Source organism: Oncorhynchus mykiss, chromosome 8 (genome assembly GCF_013265735.2).
Source record: "Oncorhynchus mykiss isolate Arlee chromosome 8, USDA_OmykA_1.1, whole genome shotgun sequence".
NCBI classification, from domain to species: domain Eukaryota; kingdom Metazoa; phylum Chordata; class Actinopteri; order Salmoniformes; family Salmonidae; genus Oncorhynchus; species Oncorhynchus mykiss.
Genome location: NC_048572.1, coordinates 54,355,229 through 54,378,518, shown reverse-complemented (window position 1 = coordinate 54,378,518; position 23,290 = coordinate 54,355,229). Strand labels below are relative to the sequence as shown.

Below are 23,290 nucleotides of genomic sequence, written 5' to 3'. Positions count from 1 at the left end.
TTATTTTACTGCTGCGCTTTAATTATTTGTAACTTTTTTTGTAGGTATTTTTCTTAAAACTGTATTGTTGGTTAAGGGCTTGTAAGTAAGCATTTCACTGTAAGGTCTATCTATACCGGTTGTATTCGGCGCATGTGACAAATACAATTTGATTTGAAATGGCGTGTGAACAATGGGCGCGTTCAAGTGGATCAGTTGTCATGGTCACCGCCTTTCAGTGTGTTGCATTTTGGGGATAAAAAGTGTCTGACTTGCAAAAAAATCATGTGATTAAAGCTCCTGAAGTTGACTGTAGTCGACTGCAAGTTTCTGCAGTTGCTCTTCTCCAACTTCATCCTGCAGCAATCGCCTGCATTGTTGGAGGTTCATTTGTCAACCAATCATTAGGGTGTTTTTGTTTGACCCACGCGAACGTGACCAAAGACGTGACTGAAACAGGAACCAACTTTACTGTAATTCAAATGAACGTGATATTTGAGGAACTCTCAACAATTGGTTTACAATGCACACATATTTTTTCAGCTTGTGAGTGTGTGATATGGGGGTTGTTTATTTCGGCATTATAAACAATGGCAACACTGCCGTGTCGCACTAAACCTAGATTTTGGAAAACCACGTGTCCGATTTTCGGCTGTCTCAGATGCACCTCCCCCAACTTCACTCGTCGACTTCAATCTACAGTCGGTTGCTTTCGCTTTACCACTCAAAACGACCCCATTGTCTAAATTAAAATTGAGTGAGCTGAATATACCTTATTTGCGCCTTCCTAGTTTCCAATAATGCCCCGCCCAGTCTCTTTTGGCGACCCCGAGTATTCTATTTTATGACATCAAACCACAATGCACTGCACTGTTTGCAGTTTACCTAAAGTCTCCATGGTAATAATGACTGGTTCAGCCCATTATTTAAATCAGACCGGAAGCATACGTCATTTTGGGCCAATCTTAGCGCGCTGAAGTGACATAATGGAATTTTTAGGGTTAGGAAGCAAGCAAGCAGAGGGTTGGGTGTGTGCATAGCAGTCGTTCCATTGGGAAAAAGCGCTGGACGCGGGCGAGAAGAGCAGGAAAAGCTAAGCCACTACTATTGTTTTAGCCTCAGGCATAAAAGGTAGGCTAAAGGGGGACAGTCGATTAACTCGATCAGAGTTTGAAGAGAGGAAAAAATACAGGAAATTAACCTGAACTGTGTTTTATTGCCAGAGTTTAACTGTTGAATCGTCTTAGTTTATGCGTGAAGCTCAACAGACCCTCATGTGAAGGGTTATAATGGAAATAACCCTCTACCCTGGTAGTGTGCTGAATACTCGAGGGATCGCAAGCCTCTATTCCTACAACAGCATGATGAAAAAAGACATGAGTCTAAACCTGGACGACCAAAGCTCCAATCTGAAACAGAATCTCCGGGACGCAGACGGAATTCTGAACTCTTCGGACTTGGGACTCTTGAAATTGGCCACCCCGGACCTAGAACGGTTGATTATCCAATCGAATGGAATGGTTACGACGACCCCAACCTCTCAGTTCCTCTACCCGAAGTCAGCCAGCGACGAACAAGAATTCGCGGAAGGCTTCGTGAAGGCGCTGGAGGATCTTCACAAGCAGAACCAACTGAGCGAGGGGACGTGCGCACCTCCGGAGAGACTGGACCTAATCGGCTCCAACGCAGCCCCGGTCGGCTTGCCGTCAGATCTGCCAGTGTACACGACTTTGAACGACTATGGAAATAGCCCACTGGGCACCACAGTGAATTATTCCACGGATACCATTCCATTCCCACCGCCACCTTCTAATCTGATGAGCGCCCATCAACAGGCGGCTGCGGCAGCGCTGTCACGACTACAGATGTTCAAGGACGAGCCGCAGACGGTCCCCGACATGCAGTGCTTTGTAGACAGCCCGCCGTTGTCTCCCATTGACATGGACAACCAGGAGCGCATCAAAGCAGAGAGGAAAAAGCTGCGCAACAGAATAGCGGCGTCCAAGTGCCGCAAAAGAAAGCTGGAGAGAATATCGCGTCTTGAAGACAAGGTCAAAAACTTGAAGACTCAGAACACTGAACTGGCCTCCACAGCCAGTGTGCTCAGAGAGCAGGTGGCCCAGTTGAAACAAAAGGTTATGAACCATGTCAGTAATGGATGTCAGCTTATGCCAAAGCAAGTACAAGTTTACTAGAGGATTGTTTAGGCCTTTTGAGGCAACCAACATTATGGGGTTAGTTATCCTCTGAGGATATTGACTAACTGAAACACAGTAGGCTATTTGCCTTTTCTCATATAATAGAATACACATTCATACCTGAAAATCCATTAGAACTGGAACACTATGGTTATCTTAAAAATGTTGGCTATAAGCCCGTTTTGTAGCAAACAGACCATTTTTGCTGCCCTCTGTCGGGCAACATGCATATCAGCTCTCCAATGGACAAATTCAATACATAGCCTACCTACAAGGATAGCATTATCTGCATGTAAACTGGACAATCTCAATGAGTGTAACTAAACACCAGGATGTCATTGAGTGCCTGTCATCCACTGTGTAATATATGCCTTACTTGTTTACAAGCACTTACCAATGACAAATTTATATTTTATTTACCAAAACGTCTTATTTTGCAAATATGAATTGTGCATGTCTTGTAAGCTCGTGTACAGTAATTCTGTTGATTCTGTTGTGCAGTTCTGTGTTGTCACCATGAATGTAGCCTTCATTGTTGTTGGCCCCATGTAGCCATTTTTAATGGGATTTTATCTCTCAAAGATGTTTATTAAATTCACTGAATTATTTAATCTGTCAAGTCTTATTGTGGGCTGACTGCCCTATCACACACTGTGCCAACTATTATTAGGGCCTCTCCCAGAGACATTAGTATAGGTGCATATGTCCACCCCCTCTATTATCCTGTTGTATTACATTAGTACAATACAGGTCACCAGAATGAAAAGGGGAAAAAAATAATGCTTGAACTGAACTTCATCCCTAAATGCATTTGATGTACTGGGAGCTCTACACTTATGCCACCTAGTGGCTCGATGAGGGTGATAATTCTATCATTTTGGACTAAGGGACATCGAAAGCTAAAATGTGGAGTTGCCTCAGATTCAAATAAATGTTAACTAAGTTTATACAAATACTGCTTTTATATTTTGTTTATTAATTCCTTGGTTTTAGCAAACCTGGAGTTACAGTATTACAGCACAATTCAAGACTAAAACCCAACAAAAAAATGCTTATTTACAAGATGAAGGAAGGGAGGAGAGCTAAGAAAGCTGAATTGGACACATACCTAAGTCAGAGGCAAGTTTACAGCAAAACACAAAATCAACAAAGAAAACTAAAGTTGTTTAATAGGAAGTGATTAGGGGCGCAGGTTGCCGAGTGGCTAGAGCGTTGGGCGTGTAACCAAATCCCGAGCTGGGCTAGTAATCAAATCCCCGAGCTGACAAGGTAAAAATCTGTCGTTCTGCCCCTGAAAAAGGCAGTTAACCCACTTTTCCCCAGTAGGCCATCGTTGTAAATAATATTTTTTCTTAACTGACTTGCTAAGTTAAATAAAAAAGTACCGATTATACTTCTCCCTTATTGGAAACTGCCACAGGGAGTAGGCATACATACCAAATGCTTCTCTTGTACTACAGGCCTTTTACTCAGTGCAGCTCCAAAAACATGTCAAACAAGTCTTGTCCTAGTGGGTGTCATTTTTGGCTTGGTAGTCTAATTGGGACGTCTTTGGAAAAAACATGAAAGCAAAGCTGCCTTAAGACTAAACACAAACAGTATTTGTAACAGACATGACCTTTAGCAGGTTTGTTGGCAGTTAATATTGGAGAACCAGGCTGGCCAATGACACAGTATTTCTCTGAGAGTAATACAGTATTCACACTGGTACTACACCCACCCTAAAAGGTTCAGTTGGCTTAGAAACATGGAAAATGGAAGTAAAAGCAGTTCCTTGAAACAGCTTGTACATAATCAGGAGAACATACAGTGGAATGTAAGTGTTTTCGGGCAGGAGTATGTCAACCCAATTCAACCCCCCCCCCCCCACACAATACTGATAAGTATTTTTTCCAACCGTGATAGAGCGCATCTAAAAAAATAAGACATAATACTGTGTGTAAATATAGATGGTCGTGACATAACTGACCAAATACCTTAATGTGCCTGAGTGCATTTCATTGACTACGTTATCCTCATGTATATACCAACAAGCAATTATCTCTACACTGAAACAGACCAAAATCACACAAACATGACATTGAACATGCAAAAAAAAAAAAAAAAAAATCCCAAAAATAAATAAGTCAAACGGACTATGGGAAAGAGATTGGAATGTGATGTTAACATTGGTCAGTGTTGTAGTATATGGGTGCAGTAGCCCAGTGTTGTCCTGACTGTGTGTGTGTGTGCTCGTGTCATACACATGAATTAGAGGCGATTGTGCTGTAGAATAGCAGTGATGCACACTGACAAGGAATAAGAAGCTACATTTTCAACTGTTGTTCACACGACCCTAACAGCGAAACAAACAAGCCAGTTTGATTCAGCGGGACGTGTCCAACAGCTCTTAGACGTTCCATGGTAAAAAAAAAAAAAATAAAATACAACATGCACCTCTCACAAAGCACAGATATTTTTACACCTTTAAATTATTGTAATTTTACACCATTTGTTTATATATTTTAGAATTCTAAAATGCATATTTATTATATTACGAAGTTGAACATTTATATATACTCTTCTACTTAGACACTTTTCTAGGTTTGCTAAAAAAAAAAAAAAGATGAGTTAAAAAAATAACAATAAAAAAAAAAAAACTGGGACAGGGACCACATCATCAAGTTCTCTTTTTCTTACATCCAGCAATGATAGAATATTAGGAAATGACCATGACTGATAACCGATATGCATGGGATTTTGGTCAGATATGTTTGAAAAAACAAATCTCGTAAAAACATTTGTTATCCAAAATGTGGACTTAGAACATACCTCACTCACGCCACTTAAATGGATTTGATTGTTAACCAGCTAATCGAGGACATCGAAAAAAACAACAAAGCTCTCAACAGTAAACAGATCATCAGCAATGTGGCCCTTCAAAAAAAATACATGAAATCCCTTCAGGTTCGAGGCCGCAGTAAGGGGAGTCAGAATGTGAACTTTGGACTCTAAACACCTATGGATGGACGGGGGACTGAAATATGGAATAACGGAGTATTCAGCCAGGCTCTTCCATCTAAAACACAAACCCATCACAGACCTCTTCCACCAGCTGAGGAGGCTGTAGGAAGGGGTGTGTGAGGGGTCAGGTGTGTGTGGTACGTGTGTAGTGGGTGTTTAGCAAGCACAGTCCTGGTGGGGGCGTTCGGGCTGCTCGGTGAGCTGGGGCCCCTGTTTGGCCCCTGTGACGGCGGGGTCGGCGTTGTCTAAGCTCTCCGACATCTTCTCACAGATGATGTCCACCAGCCGCTCAAACGTCTGCTTGACGTTGATGTTGTCCTTGGCACTGCACTCAAAGTACTCAAAGCCTGCAAAGGAGAGGAAAGACAGATGTCTGATTTAATTAAGAGTCGTATGAATGTAACTTGATGTGTATTTGTTGTAATGAGCAACACTTTACATAAACTTGTACTTATGGCGTGAAGTTGCTCAATAACTACTCCGGCAACCAGAACGTAATTACTCAGCTGTACACAGTAACAGCAGAGTAGGCACATAAAACAATGACTCATTTTCTAGGGAAAGGACACAGGATTTATTACTATATTATTGGGTAATTAAGTACAGTGTTCCAACTCACCAAGTTGGTCAGAGAGCTGCCGGCCCCTGTCTGCTGCCACCACCCTCTCGTCTTCCATGTCACACTTGTTTCCCACCAGCAGGACCTGGGCGTTGTCCCAGGAGTACGTCTTGATCTGGGTGGACCTGACACACACGCATTCAACTGTTGTAGTTATATTACGGATCCAATCACAGCTAAAGAAAATTGAGTTCCATGCAATGACCCTCATCCTAGCGGGCAAAGCAAGTGACGCTTGACTGGTACTGCAATTGTTTCACCCAGTCGTCAAATTATTCACATTTTGCAGAACATACACTACATGACCAAAAAAATGAAAGTGTGGACACCTGCTCATCAAACAACTCATTCCAAAATCATGGCATTAATACGGAGTTAGTCCCCCCCCCTCTGCTGCTATAACAGCCTCCACTCTTCTGGAAAGGGTTTCCACTAGATGTTGGAACATTGCTGCGGGGGACTTGCTTCCATTCAGCCACAAGAGCATTAGTGAGGTCGGGCACGAATGTTGGGCGAGTAGGCCTGGCTCGCAGTCGGTGTTCCAAATCATCCCAAAGGTGTTCGATGGGGTTGAGGTCAGGGCTCTGTGCAGGCCAGTAAAGTTCTTCCACACCGATCAACAAACCATTTCTGAATGGACCTTGCTTTGTGCACGGGGGCATTGTCATGCTGAAACCGGAAAAGGCCTTCCCCAAACTGTTTCCACAAAGTTGGATGCACAGAATCATCTAGAATGTCATTGTATGCTGCAGCATTAAGATTTCCCTTCACTGGAACTAAGGGGCAATGCCCGAACCATGAAAAACAGACCCAGACCATTATTCCTCCTCCACCAAACTTGACGCTATGCATTGGGGCAGGTAGCGTTCTCCTGGCATCAGTAAAACCAAGATTCGTCCGACGGACGGCCAGGTGGTGAAACATGATTCAACACGCCAGAGAACACTTTTCCACTGCTCCAGAGTCCAATGGCGGTAGCTTCACACCACTTCAGCTGACGCTTGGTATTGCGACATTATTCGCAATACCATCTTAGGCTTGTGTGCAGCTGCTCGGCCATGGAAAGCCATTTCATGAAGCTCTTGACGAACAGTTATTGTGCCGATGTTGCTTCCAGAGCCAGTTTGGAACTCGACAGTGAGTGTTGCAACCGAGGACAGACGATTTTTACTCGCTACCCGCTTCAGCACTCGGCGGTCCTGTACTGTGAGCTTGTGTGGCTTACCACTTCGTGGCTGAGCCGTGGTTGCTACTAGATCTTTCCTCTTCACAATAACAGCACTTATAGTTGACCAGGGTAGCTCTAGCAGGGCAGAAATTTGTTGAACTGACTTGTTGGAAAGGTGGCATCCTATGACGGTGCCACATTGAAAGTCACTGAGCTCTTCAGTAAGGCCATTCTACTGCCAATGTTTGTCTATGGAGATTGCATGGCGGTGTGCTCCATTTTATTAACCTGTCGGCAACGGGTGTGGCTGTCCACATACTTTTGTATATCGTGTAAATACCGATACAGACAGACAAACATGCATACAGTTGTTTCACACACACACAGGTCCCGTACCAGTCCTGCACGGCGTTGAAGGAGTCCTCGTTGGTGATGTCATACATGAGGATGAAGCCCATGGCTCCTCTGTAGTAGGCCGTGGTGATGGTCCTGTAGCGCTCCTGTCCGGCAGTATCCTGGGAGAAACACACATATCACACAATGAATCATTATCTTACACACACATAATCACGCACAAAAATAGTCCTGCAGCAGAAAAAGCACTCCAAATCCCAATGTACTACAGCATATAAGAAGAACGCATTAAGTTGAACCCCACATCCACGTTTAAACATTGTAGCTGCATATAACAATGTAGTTGTGGATAAAAAGAAAAAGACAAGATACTAACATCAGAATATTCTATGTGATGTCAGAAGTTTAGTTATAGTATCAATTTATAACCAGCACATGCCGCAGTGCAGTATATCAGGGTAAAACACTGTTTTATTCCTGAAATATGTAACTTTTGGGGCGAGCCGACCACATTCACATTGAAATGCGAGTTATAAATCTGCCCCTCTCTTTGAAAGCTTGTTTAAGAAGTGGTAGATCGGTTCTATGTGCTCTATTTCTATGCTTAAGTTTAGTTTGTGTCTTTTACATTCGGTTTTGAACACCAGCTTCAAACAGCTGAAAACAATGTTTTTGGTTTATTAAAAATATATTTCACAACGGTTTAGATGGTACAATGATTCTCTACATTATCCATTGCTTGTTTTGTCACAAACTGAAATTAGGCGAACTATTTGAATTTTAGCAACCCGGAAATGGCGGAGCAATTTATGCATATTTCACATTTAAACAAGCAGTGAGATAGCAGTGCGATAGATGGGCGTCATTAGCCCATAAATGATTCTACACTTGAGAGACAGCAATGGCAGCCGCTTTGGCAAATTAATCGAGGCGATTTAGGAAACCACACACATTTATCAGCATCTCTGTTCATTTTTTCGGTCTTCAGCTATCTTATGACACAGGGACGTGGTCGTGCTCCCAAGATCATATGAAGATAGTAAACCCACACTGACAGCATTTAATCTTGGTTTATTCCACACGTCAAGCATCATATAAATCAAGATTATATATTGGGTGTGGATGTACCCTCCTTATTAAAGTCTTGTGATGAGAATAGCTACCACCACCTTAGATCTGAGCAGTGTGTGTATTGCTTATTTGAGCAAATAGGGCTATCTTCTGTATATCAACCCTACCATGTCACAGTACAACTGATTTAGTCAAACGCAGTGAGGAAAGAAATTCCACAAATGAACTTTTAAATATGGCACACCTGTTAATTGAAATGCATTCCAGGTGACTACCTCATGTAGCTGGTTGAGAGAATGCCAAGAGTGTGCAAAGCTGTCATCAAGGCAAAGGGTGGCTACTTTGAAGAATCTCACATATAAAATATATTTAGATTTGTTTAACACTTTTTTGGTTACTACATGATTCCTTATGTCTTCACTATTATTCTACAATGTAAAAATAAACAAAAACCCTGGAATGAGTAGGTGTCCCCAAACTTTTGACTGGTACTGTATGTTGTTCGACAGCGAGGTCTACTCTGCTGAAGGGGGTGGATGCAGACGACCCACCATGACGCACGTGGTGTCACAACCAATCTTCTTCAGAACTAAACATATTCTCACAGGAGCCACAGACAGAGAGAAAGAGAGAGAGAGAGACTGGCACTAGAGACACAAACCTCCTGCCAGTGTACCGATACTGCGGATACTGCTCCTCTCCGCCCCCTTCCCTCTCCAGGCACCGCTGTCATAGGCCTCTAATGGAGATGTGTGCATGAAAGCATAGAGGTCTGCCAAAATCCTAAACAAACTCTCCCCCTAAAAAGCCAAACTTTCGTATGGAATAGCATCTGCTAAATGGCATATATTACTATTATAGTATGAGTCTAGCCTATTGTCATGCGATATTTCCCATCTTTCCCCCATTACTGTATAGCCTATTGGTATCAAACTTGGAGAACTAGCCTGCATGCCAAGACCTTTGAGCTCATTCATATGAAAATAAGGTAAAACAGTAGTCACCAACCCTGGTCCTGGTGTGCTACATACAGGTTATGCAAGCTTTTGTTCCAGTCCAACACTAACACACCCGAGTCAATTAATCACGCTCTTGTCGAGCAGTTATTCTTTGGATCGGGTGTGTTAGTGCTTGGTTGAAACAAAAGCCTGTACATTTGCTCTCCAAGGCCAGGGTTGGCGATTACTTACCACTGTGGTTAAATCTGTCAATGTTAGTTTTTCACCTAAACCAGGCGACTATGTATCCATAAGATGAGATACATTTGTCATTTGGGGGAGCAATCCCCAGTGCAGTCAAAACCCAGATTGTTCTGTGTTATATACAGCACCAGTCAAAAGTTTGGACACACCTACTCATTCAAGGGTCCTTTATTTTTACTATTTTCTACACTGTAGAATAATAGTGAAGACATCAAAACCATGAAAAAACATGTATGGAATCATATAGTAACCAAAAAAGTAAAACAAATGAAAATATATTTTATATTTTATATTCTTCAAAGTAGTCACCCTTTGCCTTGATGACAGCTTTGCACACTCTTGGCATTCCCTCAACCAGCTTCATGAGGTAGTCACCTGGAATGCATTTCAATTAACAGGTGTGCCTTGTTAAAAGAGAAATAGTGGAATATCTTTCCTTCTTAATGCGTTTGAGCCAATCAGTTGTGTTGTGACAAGGTAGTGGTGGTTTACAGAAAATAGCCCTATTTAGTAACAGACCAAGCCCATATTATGGCAAGAACAGCTCAAATAAGCAAAGAGAAGCGATCATCCATCATTATTTTAAGACACGAAGGTCAGTCAATATGGAACATTTCAAGAACTTTGAAAGTTTCTTCAAGGGTATTCGCAAAAACCATCAAGCACTATGATGAAGCTGGCTCTCATGAGGACAGCCACAGGAAAGGAAGACCCAGAGTTACCTCTGCTGCAGAGGATAAGTTCATTCGAGTTACAAGCCTCAGAAATTGCATCCCAAATAAATGCTTCAGAGTTTAAGTAACAGACACATCTCAACATTAACCGTTCAGAGGCTGCGTGAATCAGGCCTTCGTGGTCGAATTGCTGCAAAGAAACCACTACTAAAGGACACCAATAAGAAGAAAAGACCAGCTTTGGCCAAGAAACACAAGCAATGGACATTAGACAGGTGGAAATCTGTCCTTTGGTCTGATGAGCTTAAATTTGAGATTTTTGGTCCCAACCCCAGTGTCTTTGTGAGACACAGAGTAGGTGAACGGATGATCTCCGCATGTGTGGTTCCCACCGTGAAGCATGGAGGTGGTGTGATGGTGTAGGGGTGATTTGCTGGTGACAGTCTGTGATTTATTTAGAATTCAAGGCACATTTAACCTGCATGGCTACCACACATTCTGCAGTGATATGCCATCCCATCTGGTTTGCTCTTAGTGGGACTATCATTAGTTTTTCAACAGGACAATGACCCAACACACCTCCAGGCTGTGTAAGGGCTATTTGACCAAGAAGGAGAGTGATGGAGTACTGCATCAGATGACCTGGCCTCCACAATCACCTGACCTCAACGCAATTGAGATGGTTTTGGATGAGTTGGACCACAGAGTCAAGGAAAAGCAGCCAACAAGTGTTCAGCATATGTGGGAACTCCTTCAAGACTGTTGGAAAAGCCTTCCAGGTGAAGCTGATTGAGAGAATGCCAAGAGTGGGCAAAGTTGTCATCAAGGCAAAGGGTGGCTGTTTGTCCCTGTTCGGGAGTATCGTCGGACGGGACCACAGTGTCTCCCAACCCCTTCTGTTATAATCTCCACCCGGCACAGCCAGAAGAGGACTGGCCACCCCTCATAGCCTGGTTCCTCTCTAGGTTTCTTCCTTGGTTCCGGTCTTACTAGGGAGTTTTTCCTAGCCGCCGTGCTTCTACACCTGTATTGCTTGCTGTTTGGGGTTTTAGGCTGGGTTTCTGTACAGCACTTTGTGACATCAACTGATGTGAGAAGGGCTTTATAAATACATTTGATTGATTGGCTACTTTGAGGAATCTAAAATATATTTAAATTTGTTTAACACTTTTTTGATTAATACATGTGTTATTTCATAGTTTTGATGTCTTTACTATTATTATTATATACAAATAAAGAAAAACCCTTGCATGAGTAAGTGTGTCCAAACTAATATATATATACACTATGAAGTTAGAAATAATGTGAAATTGTGAAAAGTATGATACTGCTCTTTTAGTGTAAGAGCGGTTTCAAAAGACTGCCTGAAATGTCAGCCTGTGTTGGTGGGATGGAGTTTTGGCCTGCCTTGTGACATCACGGTTCCAAACCGCTCTGCCAATAACAGGTCGTTTTCAGTTTCTCTCCTCACTCTTAGACACTTCAAGCAAAATTCTTGCTTGAGAAATTGCTCTTTGCTAAGAAGCTGTGTTTGTTTCTTTTTTTTAAACCACTTTAATTGAAAACAATCACAGTAAAGTACTTCATTGTTACCCAGAAAGTATTTGATATTGAGATAAAAACAGTTGCATTGGACCTTTAAAGCCAGAAGACCCCTAATAACAAACATGACCTCATTTGTGGTTAACAGAGGGATGACAGAATCAGTTAAGGTCAGTGTCTCACCCAGATCTGCAGCTTTATCCTTTTGTCGTTCCTGTAGATGGTCTTCACCTTGAAGTCGATGCCCACCGTGCTGACGAAAGCCGGCGTGAAGGAGTCATCAGCATAGCGAAACAGGAAGGAGGTTTTACCCACACTGCTGTTGCCAATGATCAGGATCTTGAACATGTAGTCGAAGTTCTGGTCGGAGGACTCCTTCTGTCCATAGGTGGCTGTTGCTGAGGCCATCTTTGAAGGGAGAAAAGCAGAGCGCAAATCACACCGGGACATTCGGGGTCTAAATTTCTTTCCCAGGACTTTCAGTTTGTGATTATTATATATTTTTTTTATACGGGACTAATAGTAAAGACATGCATTTTAATGGTAAATATGCATTACCTATTAATGTGGCATGAACACAACCTGCCTAGAGGTTCTCTTCCGATTGTCAAACAAATCACTTAGTAGACCTGTGCACGTTGGTCCACTACAAAATAATTAGTTTTCAAACAGTGCATTTTGAGCCCGCTGTAGGAGCCATGAAGCTTATAGACTGCATCTCTCTGCACCTTTTGTATGGGAATATGTGTATTGGAGCTATTTATATTTTATATGCCTAATATAAAAGGTGACTTCACCTTAAGGCCCGGAAAATGGTTAAAGACTCCAGCCACCTAAGCCATAGACTGTTCTATCGGCTTCCGAACGTGCATCAAGTCTGACACCAACAGGCTCCTGAACAGCTTCTATCCCCAAGCCATAAGACTGCTAAATAGGTAACAAAATGGCTACACGGACTATCAGAGTTGCCCCTTGTATTTTATTTTTGCACTGTCTATGCACACTGACACGCCAACACACACACACACACACACGGGTTGGGCGGTATCCAGATTTTCATATCATCATACCGGAATATACGGTATTACTGGTTTAGTACACAAGGGGGCGCCAAAAAAATGCATCTATTACCAGAATGTTAACAAAAAAAGCACAATAGGGGATTTCCATGGAGGCTGCTAGCTAAATATGCTAACGAGCGCAAACAAAAATAAACTAATTGCAAAGACAGGTAATCCAGCTCATAAAGTCATACATATATAGTTAGGAGCTACCGAATGTCATTTTTGGTGAGTTTGGATAAGCAAATGTGAATGAGAGAAACTGTGCAAATGAACAAAGTTGACGCATGATCGTCTGAAGGAAGAACAGTACCGGCTCTGAAGTAGCATGTGTACACGTGGTGTCTGTGTGTAAATCTTAAGTCGCTAGGGCAACAGGCCTGCTCTGCTCTAAGAAGAGAAGAGAGAAAACAGCCGAGAAGTGAGAGGAGAAAAAAAAACTAGGAAATCTAGATATTTGTACAGCTGCCACTAACTCATCCAAAAGGGCTTTAGACATCTCAAACATGGCAGAGAGCAATATGATGCCCAGTCACCTTAATTCAGCCACTTACTTTGATTAACTAGCAAGTCAAATTTAGGGGTTGGGTTAATGCAGAATTCTGCATTTGTCTTACAGGAAAATAATATATTTCTTATGCGTTGTATCTTTCTGCGTTTTGTAAATGCAGATCTGAAAAGCTTCTTATTGTCATTTCTGCTCGACATCAAGACACATTTAGTGCTTCAGCTGCACTTCTCCACTGAGAATTCCTCTTACGGGCTTTCTATCAGCAGACAGCGCTCTGACTGATGTGTAGCTACTTTTCTCCGGTAAAAATGCAATTTTTAAATGCAAGATTATGTTTAAGCAAAACCTTAGGAAATGTAGCTGGCTACATTATTTTTATAATAAACATTAGAAATCTGATGGCCATGCATAGTTTTTTCAAAAAAGACCAGCTCATTTAGCCCACTTGTGTGGCTGCTAGCCAAATAGTGTTGCACTTCTCTTGTCATCTGATGACAATTAAGCTATTTTCTCATGAATGTGTTGCACTAATGTATTTTCTGTGAAGGAATACTATAGTTGCACGTCCCTGATTACTATATTGAAGAAAAAAAAGAACCCTTTACTTGCATTACAAAACACGACCCCAGTCTATACACAGCTGGACCTGCGCCTGCTTTCTCCCGTTGTGCCAATTACAAACAAACACGACTGTCTCAACTGTTCTGGGGAACTACGGTAAGCTTCCTAATGTGAAATAATGTGACAGAGGGAAAAAAAGCGATCTGCTTTATCTCCAAACGTATTGCACAAGTTGACTGCCGGTATTTATTACTTTAAAAAGTAGCTACAAATATTACAATTTATTGAAATACTTTAAAGAAAGAGTTTCAAATGGTATTGAAGGTAGTGAAAAATCATCCCATGGCTATTTCCAAATAACTCAGTAAACGACATACCGCCCAAGCTTAATGCACACACGCTGCAGCTACTCTGTTTATCATATCCTGATGCCTAGTCACCTTACTCCTATACATATCTACCGCTCTCACTCCAGTATCCCCGCACGTTGTAAATATGGTATTGGAACTGACCCTGTATATAGCTTACTTAATTCCCGTGTTCTTATTTTATATTACTGCATTGTTGTTGGGTTTAGATCTCGCAAGACAGGCATTTCACTGTACTTGTGCATGTGACATTAAAACTTTAAAAGAGTAACGCTTGGAAAGCGGTTTCTTGTGGAAGCGTGATTGACGGCTCTCTCCTCTGCCAGTGGCTTTTCATAGGGAATCGCCACTATACCTGCCATTTGAGGAATGGAGAGAGACATCGGTTACAAAACACCAAAAACTGTAATGACATTCAGCGACTGTCATTAGGCCTACACTCTTGTAGCCCGAGTTAATTGATGCGTCTTGCTGACAAATTGACCTTCTTTGTCAAAAGGAAAGCTGGGAGACCTGAAAAGGGTCTGAAATACAGGAGGCAAATACAACTGAAGGGCCCAGTTGAAACAATGTTGCAAGTTCACTAGCTGGCTGGACCCAGTCAATACAATGATGTAAGTTCGCTAGCGAAAGACAGTGGGAGTAGAGCGATGAATGCGATTGAAAGAACATGAACCAACTGAGCCCCCTGGGCCCTTTAATTTGCACACTGTAGATGAGGATGGATGACACAAAAGTATTAATGTCTTCATTCAAAATGACAGAAATCCATGGAGGAAATGTGCAGTTAAGTAGACTGATCTAGAGGCTAAAGAAACGCACACCTCTTTAGGCTGGCTAGCGGAGTGGAACACATAAAAAATAAATAAAAGGAGAGCCGCACACTCTAGGAGGTCAGATGCAAAAATATTTATGTCCAACGTTAACAGATAAGCGGTCTTCATCAGGGTATAATGACAAACACTGCGGGATGACTCATTTATATTAGTGCAGTTAAGTAGACTGACCTACCAAATTATTATCACTCATGTCACCAGTATTCCACTTTATGAAAAATAGTTTAATAAAAAAGTAGAGTTTTAATAAAAGTCCACATGTTTTGGCATCAAACTAGTTTTGAAATATTTCAACAGCAGTGGCCAATAGAATGAGAAGTTTACTGCTGGGAAAGGGACAGATAACTATGTCAAAACTGCAGTACATTAGATCATAATGATTGATGTTGACTATGTTCAATGAGCCATAAAGCCTTTTACTAAATTATTGACTTGGGAAGTTACACAGAGAAAAACCGTCAAAAATGTATTTAAATCAACTAAAGAGAACGAGGTCTTAAAATAACCTAAAGCAATATATTTTTGTGGAATGCTATCAGGGCTCGACTTGGACTGAAATAGGTGCCGCTACTCATTTTAAGTGCCGGTACTGTTTACCTTTAGGTGCAAGAACTCTGCAATACTTTTGCGCTAATACTCTATAAAAACGCCTCGATCACACCGTTAGCGTTATTTCATTTTGGTACACCAGAAGTACATTCATTTCCAATGGAACGCTGAGCTTTCCTTGCAGCATCGCAGAGGCAGTTGCAGTGCGTTCTGTGTGGTGCATACGTTTGATTTATCGAACGTGTGTCAAACTGTATTCGTAGACGGTTTGACAGAAATGGTAGCAGAAGGTAAATGTTAAACTTTGGTTGCACACATATCCAGATGATGCCTCGTACTATTTTGCTCAATGACGCTGTCGGTGTGATCGAGGCATAAGAGGTGCAGGAACTCTAGCTGTGGAAAAACTGTGGTGGTGGTACTCAAGTTTGTGATCCCACGCATGGTTTCCGCACAGATTTGTGCCTACGCATTGTCGTGACGTGACTTTCATTAACTTCTTGAGGGCCGGGGGAAGTACTTGGAAATTCAGATGACTGACGTGCCCAAAGTAAACTGCCTATTACTCAGGCCCAGAAGCTAGGATATGCATATAAAATTGGTAGCATTGGATAGAAAACACTGAAGTTTCTAAAACTGTTAAAATAATGTATGTGAGTATAACAGAACTGATATGGCAGGCGAAGCCCTGAGGAGAATCCATCCAGATTTTATTTTTATTTTTTTAGGTGTCTGCCCATTCTAATCGTTATTATTGGGAAAATAAATGGAATTGATGGAGCCTAGGGCTTCCACTAGATGTCAAGTCTTTAGAAAGAGTTTCAGGCTTGGTTTTTGAAAAATGAGCTAGAATTTGTAGTTTTTCTAGGTGGCTCCCATTTTGACTGCAGTATTGTGGCGCGCGTGGATGAGGGTGCGCACTTTGTTATTTATCTCCGGTAATGAACATACTATTCCCCATCTTAAATTTGATCGTTTATTTACATATTAGGATACCGGAGGATTGATTAGAAACGTTGTTTGACTTGTTTGGACATTGTTGGTTCATTGGTAACTTTTGGGATTCCTTTGTATGCATTTTGAACGAGGGAAAGAGGTGGATTACTGAATCAAGCGCCAACTAAACTGACTTTTTTGGGACATAAAGAAGGACTTTATAGAACAACACTATCATTTGATGTGTAGCTGGGATCCTTGGGACAGAGGCAGATCTTCAAAGGTAAGTGATTTATTTTATCGCTATTTCTGATTTGTGTGACGCCTCTGCTTGTTTGGAAAATGTTTGTTATGCTTTTGTACGCGGGGCGCTGTCCTCAGATAATCGCATGGTATACTTTCGCCGTAAAGCCTTTTTGAAATCTGACAAAGCGGCTGGAGTAACAAGATGTTAAGCTTTTAAATGATGTAGGACACTTGTATTTTCATGAATGTTTAATATTACAATTTTGTATTTTGAATTTGGCAGGGTTTCAGCACTAAGAGTTAATCTGATGACTTACTTATTTTATCAACTAACTATGTTTAAATGTTACTCGATTAAATTCATGTAACAATCAACTCATATGGAATTTGGGGCGCCACGGGAAAAGTTGTTTAACAAGTTACTATCTCCCGACTTAAACTCTAAAGATATAAAGATATACATTTTCCATATTGACTGACCTTCATGTCTTAAAGTACTGATGGACTGTCGTTTCTCTTTGCTTATATGAGCTGTTCTGGCCATATGATGGACTTGGTCTTTTACCAAATAGGGCTATCTTCTGATCACATTACTCCAATGCTAGTCTCTACACTGGCTTCCTGGTAAGACTAGGGCTGGGTTTTACTGCTAACTTACAAAGCATTACATGGGCTTGCTCCTATCTATCTATGGTCCTGCCATACATACTTACACGTACACTACGGTCACAAGACGCAGGCCTCCGTACTGTCCCGAGAACATCTAAGCAAACAGCTGGAGGCACGGGCTTTCTCCTATAGAGCTATATTTTTATGGAATGGTCTGCCTATCCATGTGAGGCGCAGACTCGGTCTCAACCTTTAAGTCTTTATTGAAGACTCATCTCTTCAGTTGGTCCTATGATTGAGTGTAGTCTGGCCAATGGGTGTGAAGGTGAACGGAAAAGTACTGGAGCGACGAACCACCCTTGCTGTCTTTGCCTGGCCGGTTCCCCTCTCTCCACTGGGATTCTCTGCCTCTAACCCTATTATGGGGGCTGATTCACTGGCTTACTGGTGCTCGTCCATGCCATCCATGGGAGGGGTGCGTCACTTGAGTGGGTTGAGTCTGTGACGTGATCTTCCTGTCCGGGTTGGCGCACCCCTCGGTTTCGTGCCGTGGGGGAGATCTTCGTGGGCTATACTCTGCCTTTGTTCAGGGTAGTAAGTTGGTGGTTGAAGATTTCCCTCTAGTGGTTTGGGGGCTGTGCTTTGGCAAAGTGGGTGGGGTTATATCCTGCCTGTTTGGCCTTGTCCGGGGGTATAGTCGGATGGAGCCACAGTGTCTCCTGACTAGAGGTTGACCAATTATGATTTTTCAGCGCTGATACCGATGCCGATTATTGGAGGGCCAAAAAAAGCCGATACCGATTAAATCGGACGATTTTTAAAAATCTATTTGTAATAATGACAATTACAACAACACTGAATTAACACTTATTTTAACTTAATATAATACATCAATAAAATCAATTTAGCCTCAAATAAATAATGAAACATGTTCAAGTTGGTTTAAATAATGTAAAAACAAAGTGTTGGAGAAGAAAGTAAAAGTGCAATATGTGCCATGTAAGAAAGCTAACGTTTAAGTTCCTTGCTCAGAACATGAGAACATATGAAAGCTGGTGGTTCCTTTTAACATGAGTCTTCAATATTCCCAGGTAAGAAGTCTTAGGTTGTAGTTATTATAGGAATAATAGGACTATTTCTCTCTATCATTTGTATTTCATTAAGCTTTGACTATTGGATGTTCTTATAGGCACTTTAGTATTGCCAGTGTAACAGTATAGCTTCCATCCCTCTCCTCGCCCCTACCTGGGCTCGAAACAGGAATACATCGACAACAGCCACCCTCGAAGCAGCGTTACCCATCGCTCCACAAAAGCCGCGGCCCTTGCAGAGCAAGGGGAACAACTACTCCAAGTCTCAGAGCGAGTGACGTTTGAAACGCTATTAGCGCGCAACCCGCTAACTAGCTAGCCATTTCACATTGGTTACACCAGCCATTAGGCTGATAGGTTTGAAGTCATAAACAGTGCTGTGCTTGCGAAGAGCTGCTGGCAAAACGCACAAAAGTGCTGTTTGAATGAATGCTTACGAGCCTGCTGGTGCCTACCATCGCTCAGTCAGACTGCTCTATCAAATCATAGACTTAATTATAACATAATAACACACAGAAATAGGTCATTAATATGGTCGAATTGGGAAACTATCATTTCGAAAACAAAACGTTTATTCTTTCAGTGAAATACGTTACCGTTCAGTATTTTATCTAATGGCTGGCATCCCTAAGTCTAAATATTGCTGTTACATTGCACAACCTTCAATGTTATGTCATAATTACGTAAGATTCTGGCAAATTAGTTCGCAATGAGCCAGGCGGCCCAAACTGTTGCATATACCCTGACCCTGACTCTTGACACGCAAAGACCCATGAAATCCTGAACAACAAAACAGTACAGCAAGTAAGTAAAATAAATATGTTTTGATTATGTTTTACTGGTAAATGGGAACATACGTAAATGCCAACAAAATAACAATTTGGTCAGTGTGGTGTGTGTAACCTTTATTTAACTAGGCAAGTCAGTTAAGAACAAATTCTTATTTACAATGACGGCCCGGACGACGCTGGGCCAATTGTGTGCCGCCCTATGGGACTCCCAATGACAGCCGGATGTGATACAGCCTGGATTCTAACCAGGGACTGTAGTGACGCCTCTTGCACTGAGAAGCAGTGCCTTAGACCGCTGCATCCGTGTATGTGCGTGTGTTTGTGTTAACTATTTAACCCGGTTATCGGGTTTAATGGCAAGGAAAATATTGGATTTCGATATTGGCCAAAAATGTCATATCGGTGCATCACTACTTGAAATTGAGTTCAGGTGCATCCTGTTTCAATTGATCATCCCTGAGTTGTTTCTACAACTTGATTGGAGTCCACCTGTGGTAAACTAAATTGATTGGACGTGATTTGGAATGGCATACACCTGTCTATATAAGGTCCCACAGTTGACAGTGCATGTCAGTGCAAAAACCAATGTGGTCGAAGGAATTGTCCGTAGAGCTCCGAGACAGGATTGTGTCGAAGCACATATATTTGGGGAAGGTTACCAAAAATATTATGCAGCATTTAAGTTCCCAAGAACACTGTGGCCTCCATGTTCTTAAATGGAAGAAGCTTGGAACCCCTAAGACTCTTCCTAGATCTGGCCAAACTGAGCAATTGGGGGAGAAGGGCCTTGGTCAGGGAGGTGACCAAGAACCCCAAAGGTCACTGACAGAGCTCCAGAGTTGCTATGTGGAGATAGTTGTTCTATCTCTGCAGCACTCCACCAATCAGGCCTTTATGGTAGAGTGGCCAGACAGAAGCCACTCCTCAGTAAAAGGCACGACAGCTCGCTTGGAGTTTGCCAAAAGGCACCTCTCAGACCATGAGAAACAAGATTCTCTGGTCTGATGAAACCAATACCTCTTTGGCCTGAATGCCAAGCGTCACATCTGGAGGAAACCTGGCAATATCCCTACAGTGAAGCATGGTGGTGTCAGCATCATGCTGTGGGGATGTTTTTCAGCTGCAGGGCCTGGGAGACTAGTCAGGATTGAAGGAAAGATGAGCGGAGTAAAGTAAAGAAATCCTTGATGAAAACCTGCTCCAGAGCACTCAGGACCTCAGACTGGGCGAAGGTTCACCTTCCAACAAGGACAACGACCCTAAGCACACAGCCAAGATAATGCAGGAGTGGCTTCAGGACAAGTCTCTGAATGGCCTTGAGTGGCCCGGACTTGAACCCGATTGAACATCTCTGGAAAGGCCTGAAAATAGCTGTCCAGCAACGCTCCCCATCCAACCTGACAGAGCTTGAGAAGATCTATAGAGAATGAGATTATCTCCCCATATACAGGTGTACCAAGCTTGTAGCGTTATACATAAGTAGACTCAAGGCTGTAAACGCAGCCTAAGGTGCTTCAACAAAGCACTGAGTAAAGGGTCTGAATACTTATGTACATTTGATATTTAATTGTTATTTTTCAAACATGTCAAAAAAACAGTTTGTCATTATGGGGCAGTGTGTGTGGATTGAGAGAAACAATTGAATCCATTTTAGAATAAATGTGTGGGGGGGAAAAAATCAAGGGGTCTGAATACTTTCCAAATTCCCTGTAATTGCAGGCCATTCTTTGGGTGCTGTAATCAGTCGTTTTTGATTAAAAACAATTGTGTGATGTCAGCGCTGCAGCCCGCCCACACTAGTCGCCACTCAACCCCATTGTAAATCGTGGAGTTGAGTTTAATCAGCTAACCTACTTTCAAAATACATCTTTCCACTAAAGCACAGGATCAAAACAGATTTACCCCCCCCCCCCCCAAATAACATGTCCATAACCCCATCTTGGGGAGGTGGACATTTCCTTAGCATCTCTTCCCAAATGTAGGGTATTCCTAAAGGAACGTGTATTGCATATTATTCAATTCCCCCCCCCCCCCTTCTTCGACAACATAGGGGAAAACAGTAAAGTGAGCGTCCCATGTCGTGCCCTGGGGTGCTATAGTCTGCCCCTGTATATTATAGTGCGCTTATAACGTTTAACCAGAAATAAACGATACTGCGATAATCTTTTTATTATTCACAGTTTAGCAATTCAATATTCAATTAAAAAACATGTTATAGATGAACGTATATAGTTACTGCTTACATTGCTTGGACATTTCAGACACTAAAATCGTCTATGGCACTCCTGTCTTTGCCAACGCACCCGACCAAGATCAGCAAGGCGGAAACGTTGCGGCTTAGGCAATCATTGGCTAAACTGGCTAACAAGCTATGGCTGGGTGTCTTGAGAATAGATTTTAGCGCATGTCTAACATTGAATGGACATGCAGTTACATCAGGCGGTTTAACTTGACATTTGCTATAGTCAACGTATGTTGGTAGCTAATTGCATTTGCATGGGTTAGCCGTCTTGGTCACAGGGAGATCAATTAGGCTAAGACCATCCCTTTGGGTCACCACTGTTTCCTAGCTAGGTCCACAAACTGGATAAAGGGTACAGGGTCTCGCGCACAACTCAATCAGAAGAAAAAAAAATAACACTTCTACCCAATAATAGCTGCTCACGGTCAATCAAAAGGACTGTTGCTTTAATGACAAAATGTCGCTATTCTTCGTTTTAAAGAGCCGCATTGACAGCATAAACATTAGTTCACCAGAAAATACATGTCTCCCTGCAATTAGGCTTAGCTAGCATACTAGTCTATTATTGATGCTAGCGAAGCATCCTTGTCTATATGTCAAATGAAGGTTACTCTTCCTTATTTTGCGACTACATTTGCCCTCTCCATTATTTGATTTACATCTGCCAAAATATTCAAACACTTTTTGGTGCTACTGTTATTTGTTTAAATGCCTCGCCAGACGATACAGGTTGCGGCTTACCGTGAATTGTCTGTTTTATCTGTAGCTCCGTTGCAGTAGTACCCAGTGTTGCACCTGCAGAAACTAGGGCGTCACTTGCGTGATAGTAGAGCTAGACAATGACTGGCAGACTGGAGGACCAATCAATACTGTTATGCTTGCTGAGCAACCTGAGGCACTATTCAACCAATCCAGTAAATGTGGTGGAGGAGTTAAGATGGAGCGTCTTTCTACCGCTTTACAGTAGTTATCACAGCCACAAAGTCAAGTCCAGCTACGTAGTAGAAATGTAAAAACATTGTGGGTTGCTTTAAGGTCTTAATTTAAGGTTAGGGTCATCTTAGCGGTGTGGTTAAGGTTAGGGTTAGGTTTAAAATAAAATTTTAAGAAGATACGTTTAAAAAATAGGCGGGGTTTATGACGTTGTGGCTGTGGTAACTAGTGATGACCCTTGTTAATGTCCAAAAGCAGAAGTCTCGTCACAGGCTCTCTTTCCATTTCCTCTGAAATCCGGAGCATCCAGGTTGTTGGGGACTTGGCCACTGAGGTATAATGCCTTGATCACACCTATTGTGTTTTGACGCAGCATCATCTAGATATGTGTGCAACAAAAGTTCAACATTCACCTTCTGCTACCATTTCGGTCAAGCCAACATACAGTTTGACGCATACACTACCGGTCAACAGTTTATTTTTATTTTATTTTTTATTTTTTCATTTTCCAATTAAGAACATTCAAAATAAAAGAAAAGTGAAATCATGTTAGACAACAATAGGACAAAGTGACAGTAACAGACGAGAGTAACAAAAAAATAAAAATAATTATAATTATATATACAAACATACAATAATTGTTTTTTTTATAATGAGACATTGGACCTGCCGTAGGCTACATATTATACATTACGTGTGAAACATTATGTGAGGATTATATAGAGATTCAATCAATGTGATGTGGA

General features: G+C 41.9%; 2 protein-coding genes across 2 annotated transcripts; one reads left to right on the top strand and one right to left on the bottom strand.

Annotated features, from left to right (window-relative positions):
• The first annotated feature begins 944 nt into the window (after positions 1-944).
• Positions 945-4,286, top strand: LOC110530134 (transcription factor jun-D). The gene has a single exon (XM_021612975.2). It carries the CDS (start codon positions 1,269-1,271, stop codon positions 2,172-2,174), a length of 906 nt encoding a protein of 301 aa, XP_021468650.1. The 5' UTR covers positions 945-1,268; the 3' UTR covers positions 2,175-4,286.
• On the bottom strand, positions 3,134-22,505 carry LOC110530133 (ras-related protein Rab-3A). The gene is made up of 5 exons (XM_021612974.2): positions 22,353-22,505; positions 11,994-12,218; positions 7,364-7,482; positions 5,800-5,924; positions 3,134-5,527 (listed from the first exon to the last, which is right to left on the bottom strand). The coding sequence occupies exons 2-5, from the start codon at positions 12,216-12,218 to the stop codon at positions 5,337-5,339; spliced, it is 660 nt and encodes a 219-aa protein (XP_021468649.1). The 5' UTR covers positions 22,353-22,505; the 3' UTR covers positions 3,134-5,336.
• Between the last annotated feature and the right edge of the window lie 785 nt (positions 22,506-23,290).

What these genes read in the sequence shown, in the direction of transcription:
- LOC110530134 (XM_021612975.2), top strand. Translation starts at nt 1,269, where the DNA reads ATGGAAATAACCCTCTACCCTGGTAGTGTGCTGAATACTCGAGGGATC.
- LOC110530133 (XM_021612974.2), bottom strand. Translation starts at nt 12,218, where the DNA reads ATGGCCTCAGCAACAGCCACCTATGGACAGAAGGAGTCCTCCGACCAG. An exon ending in GGATAAAGCTGCAGATCTGG is followed by an intron (nt 7,483 to 11,993) that starts GTGAGACACTGA and finishes TGTTTCTCCCAG; the next exon opens with GATACTGCCGGACAGGAGCG. An exon ending in TTCAACGCCGTGCAGGACTG is followed by an intron (nt 5,925 to 7,363) that starts GTACGGGACCTG and finishes CGTGTGTGTCAG; the next exon opens with GTCCACCCAGATCAAGACGT.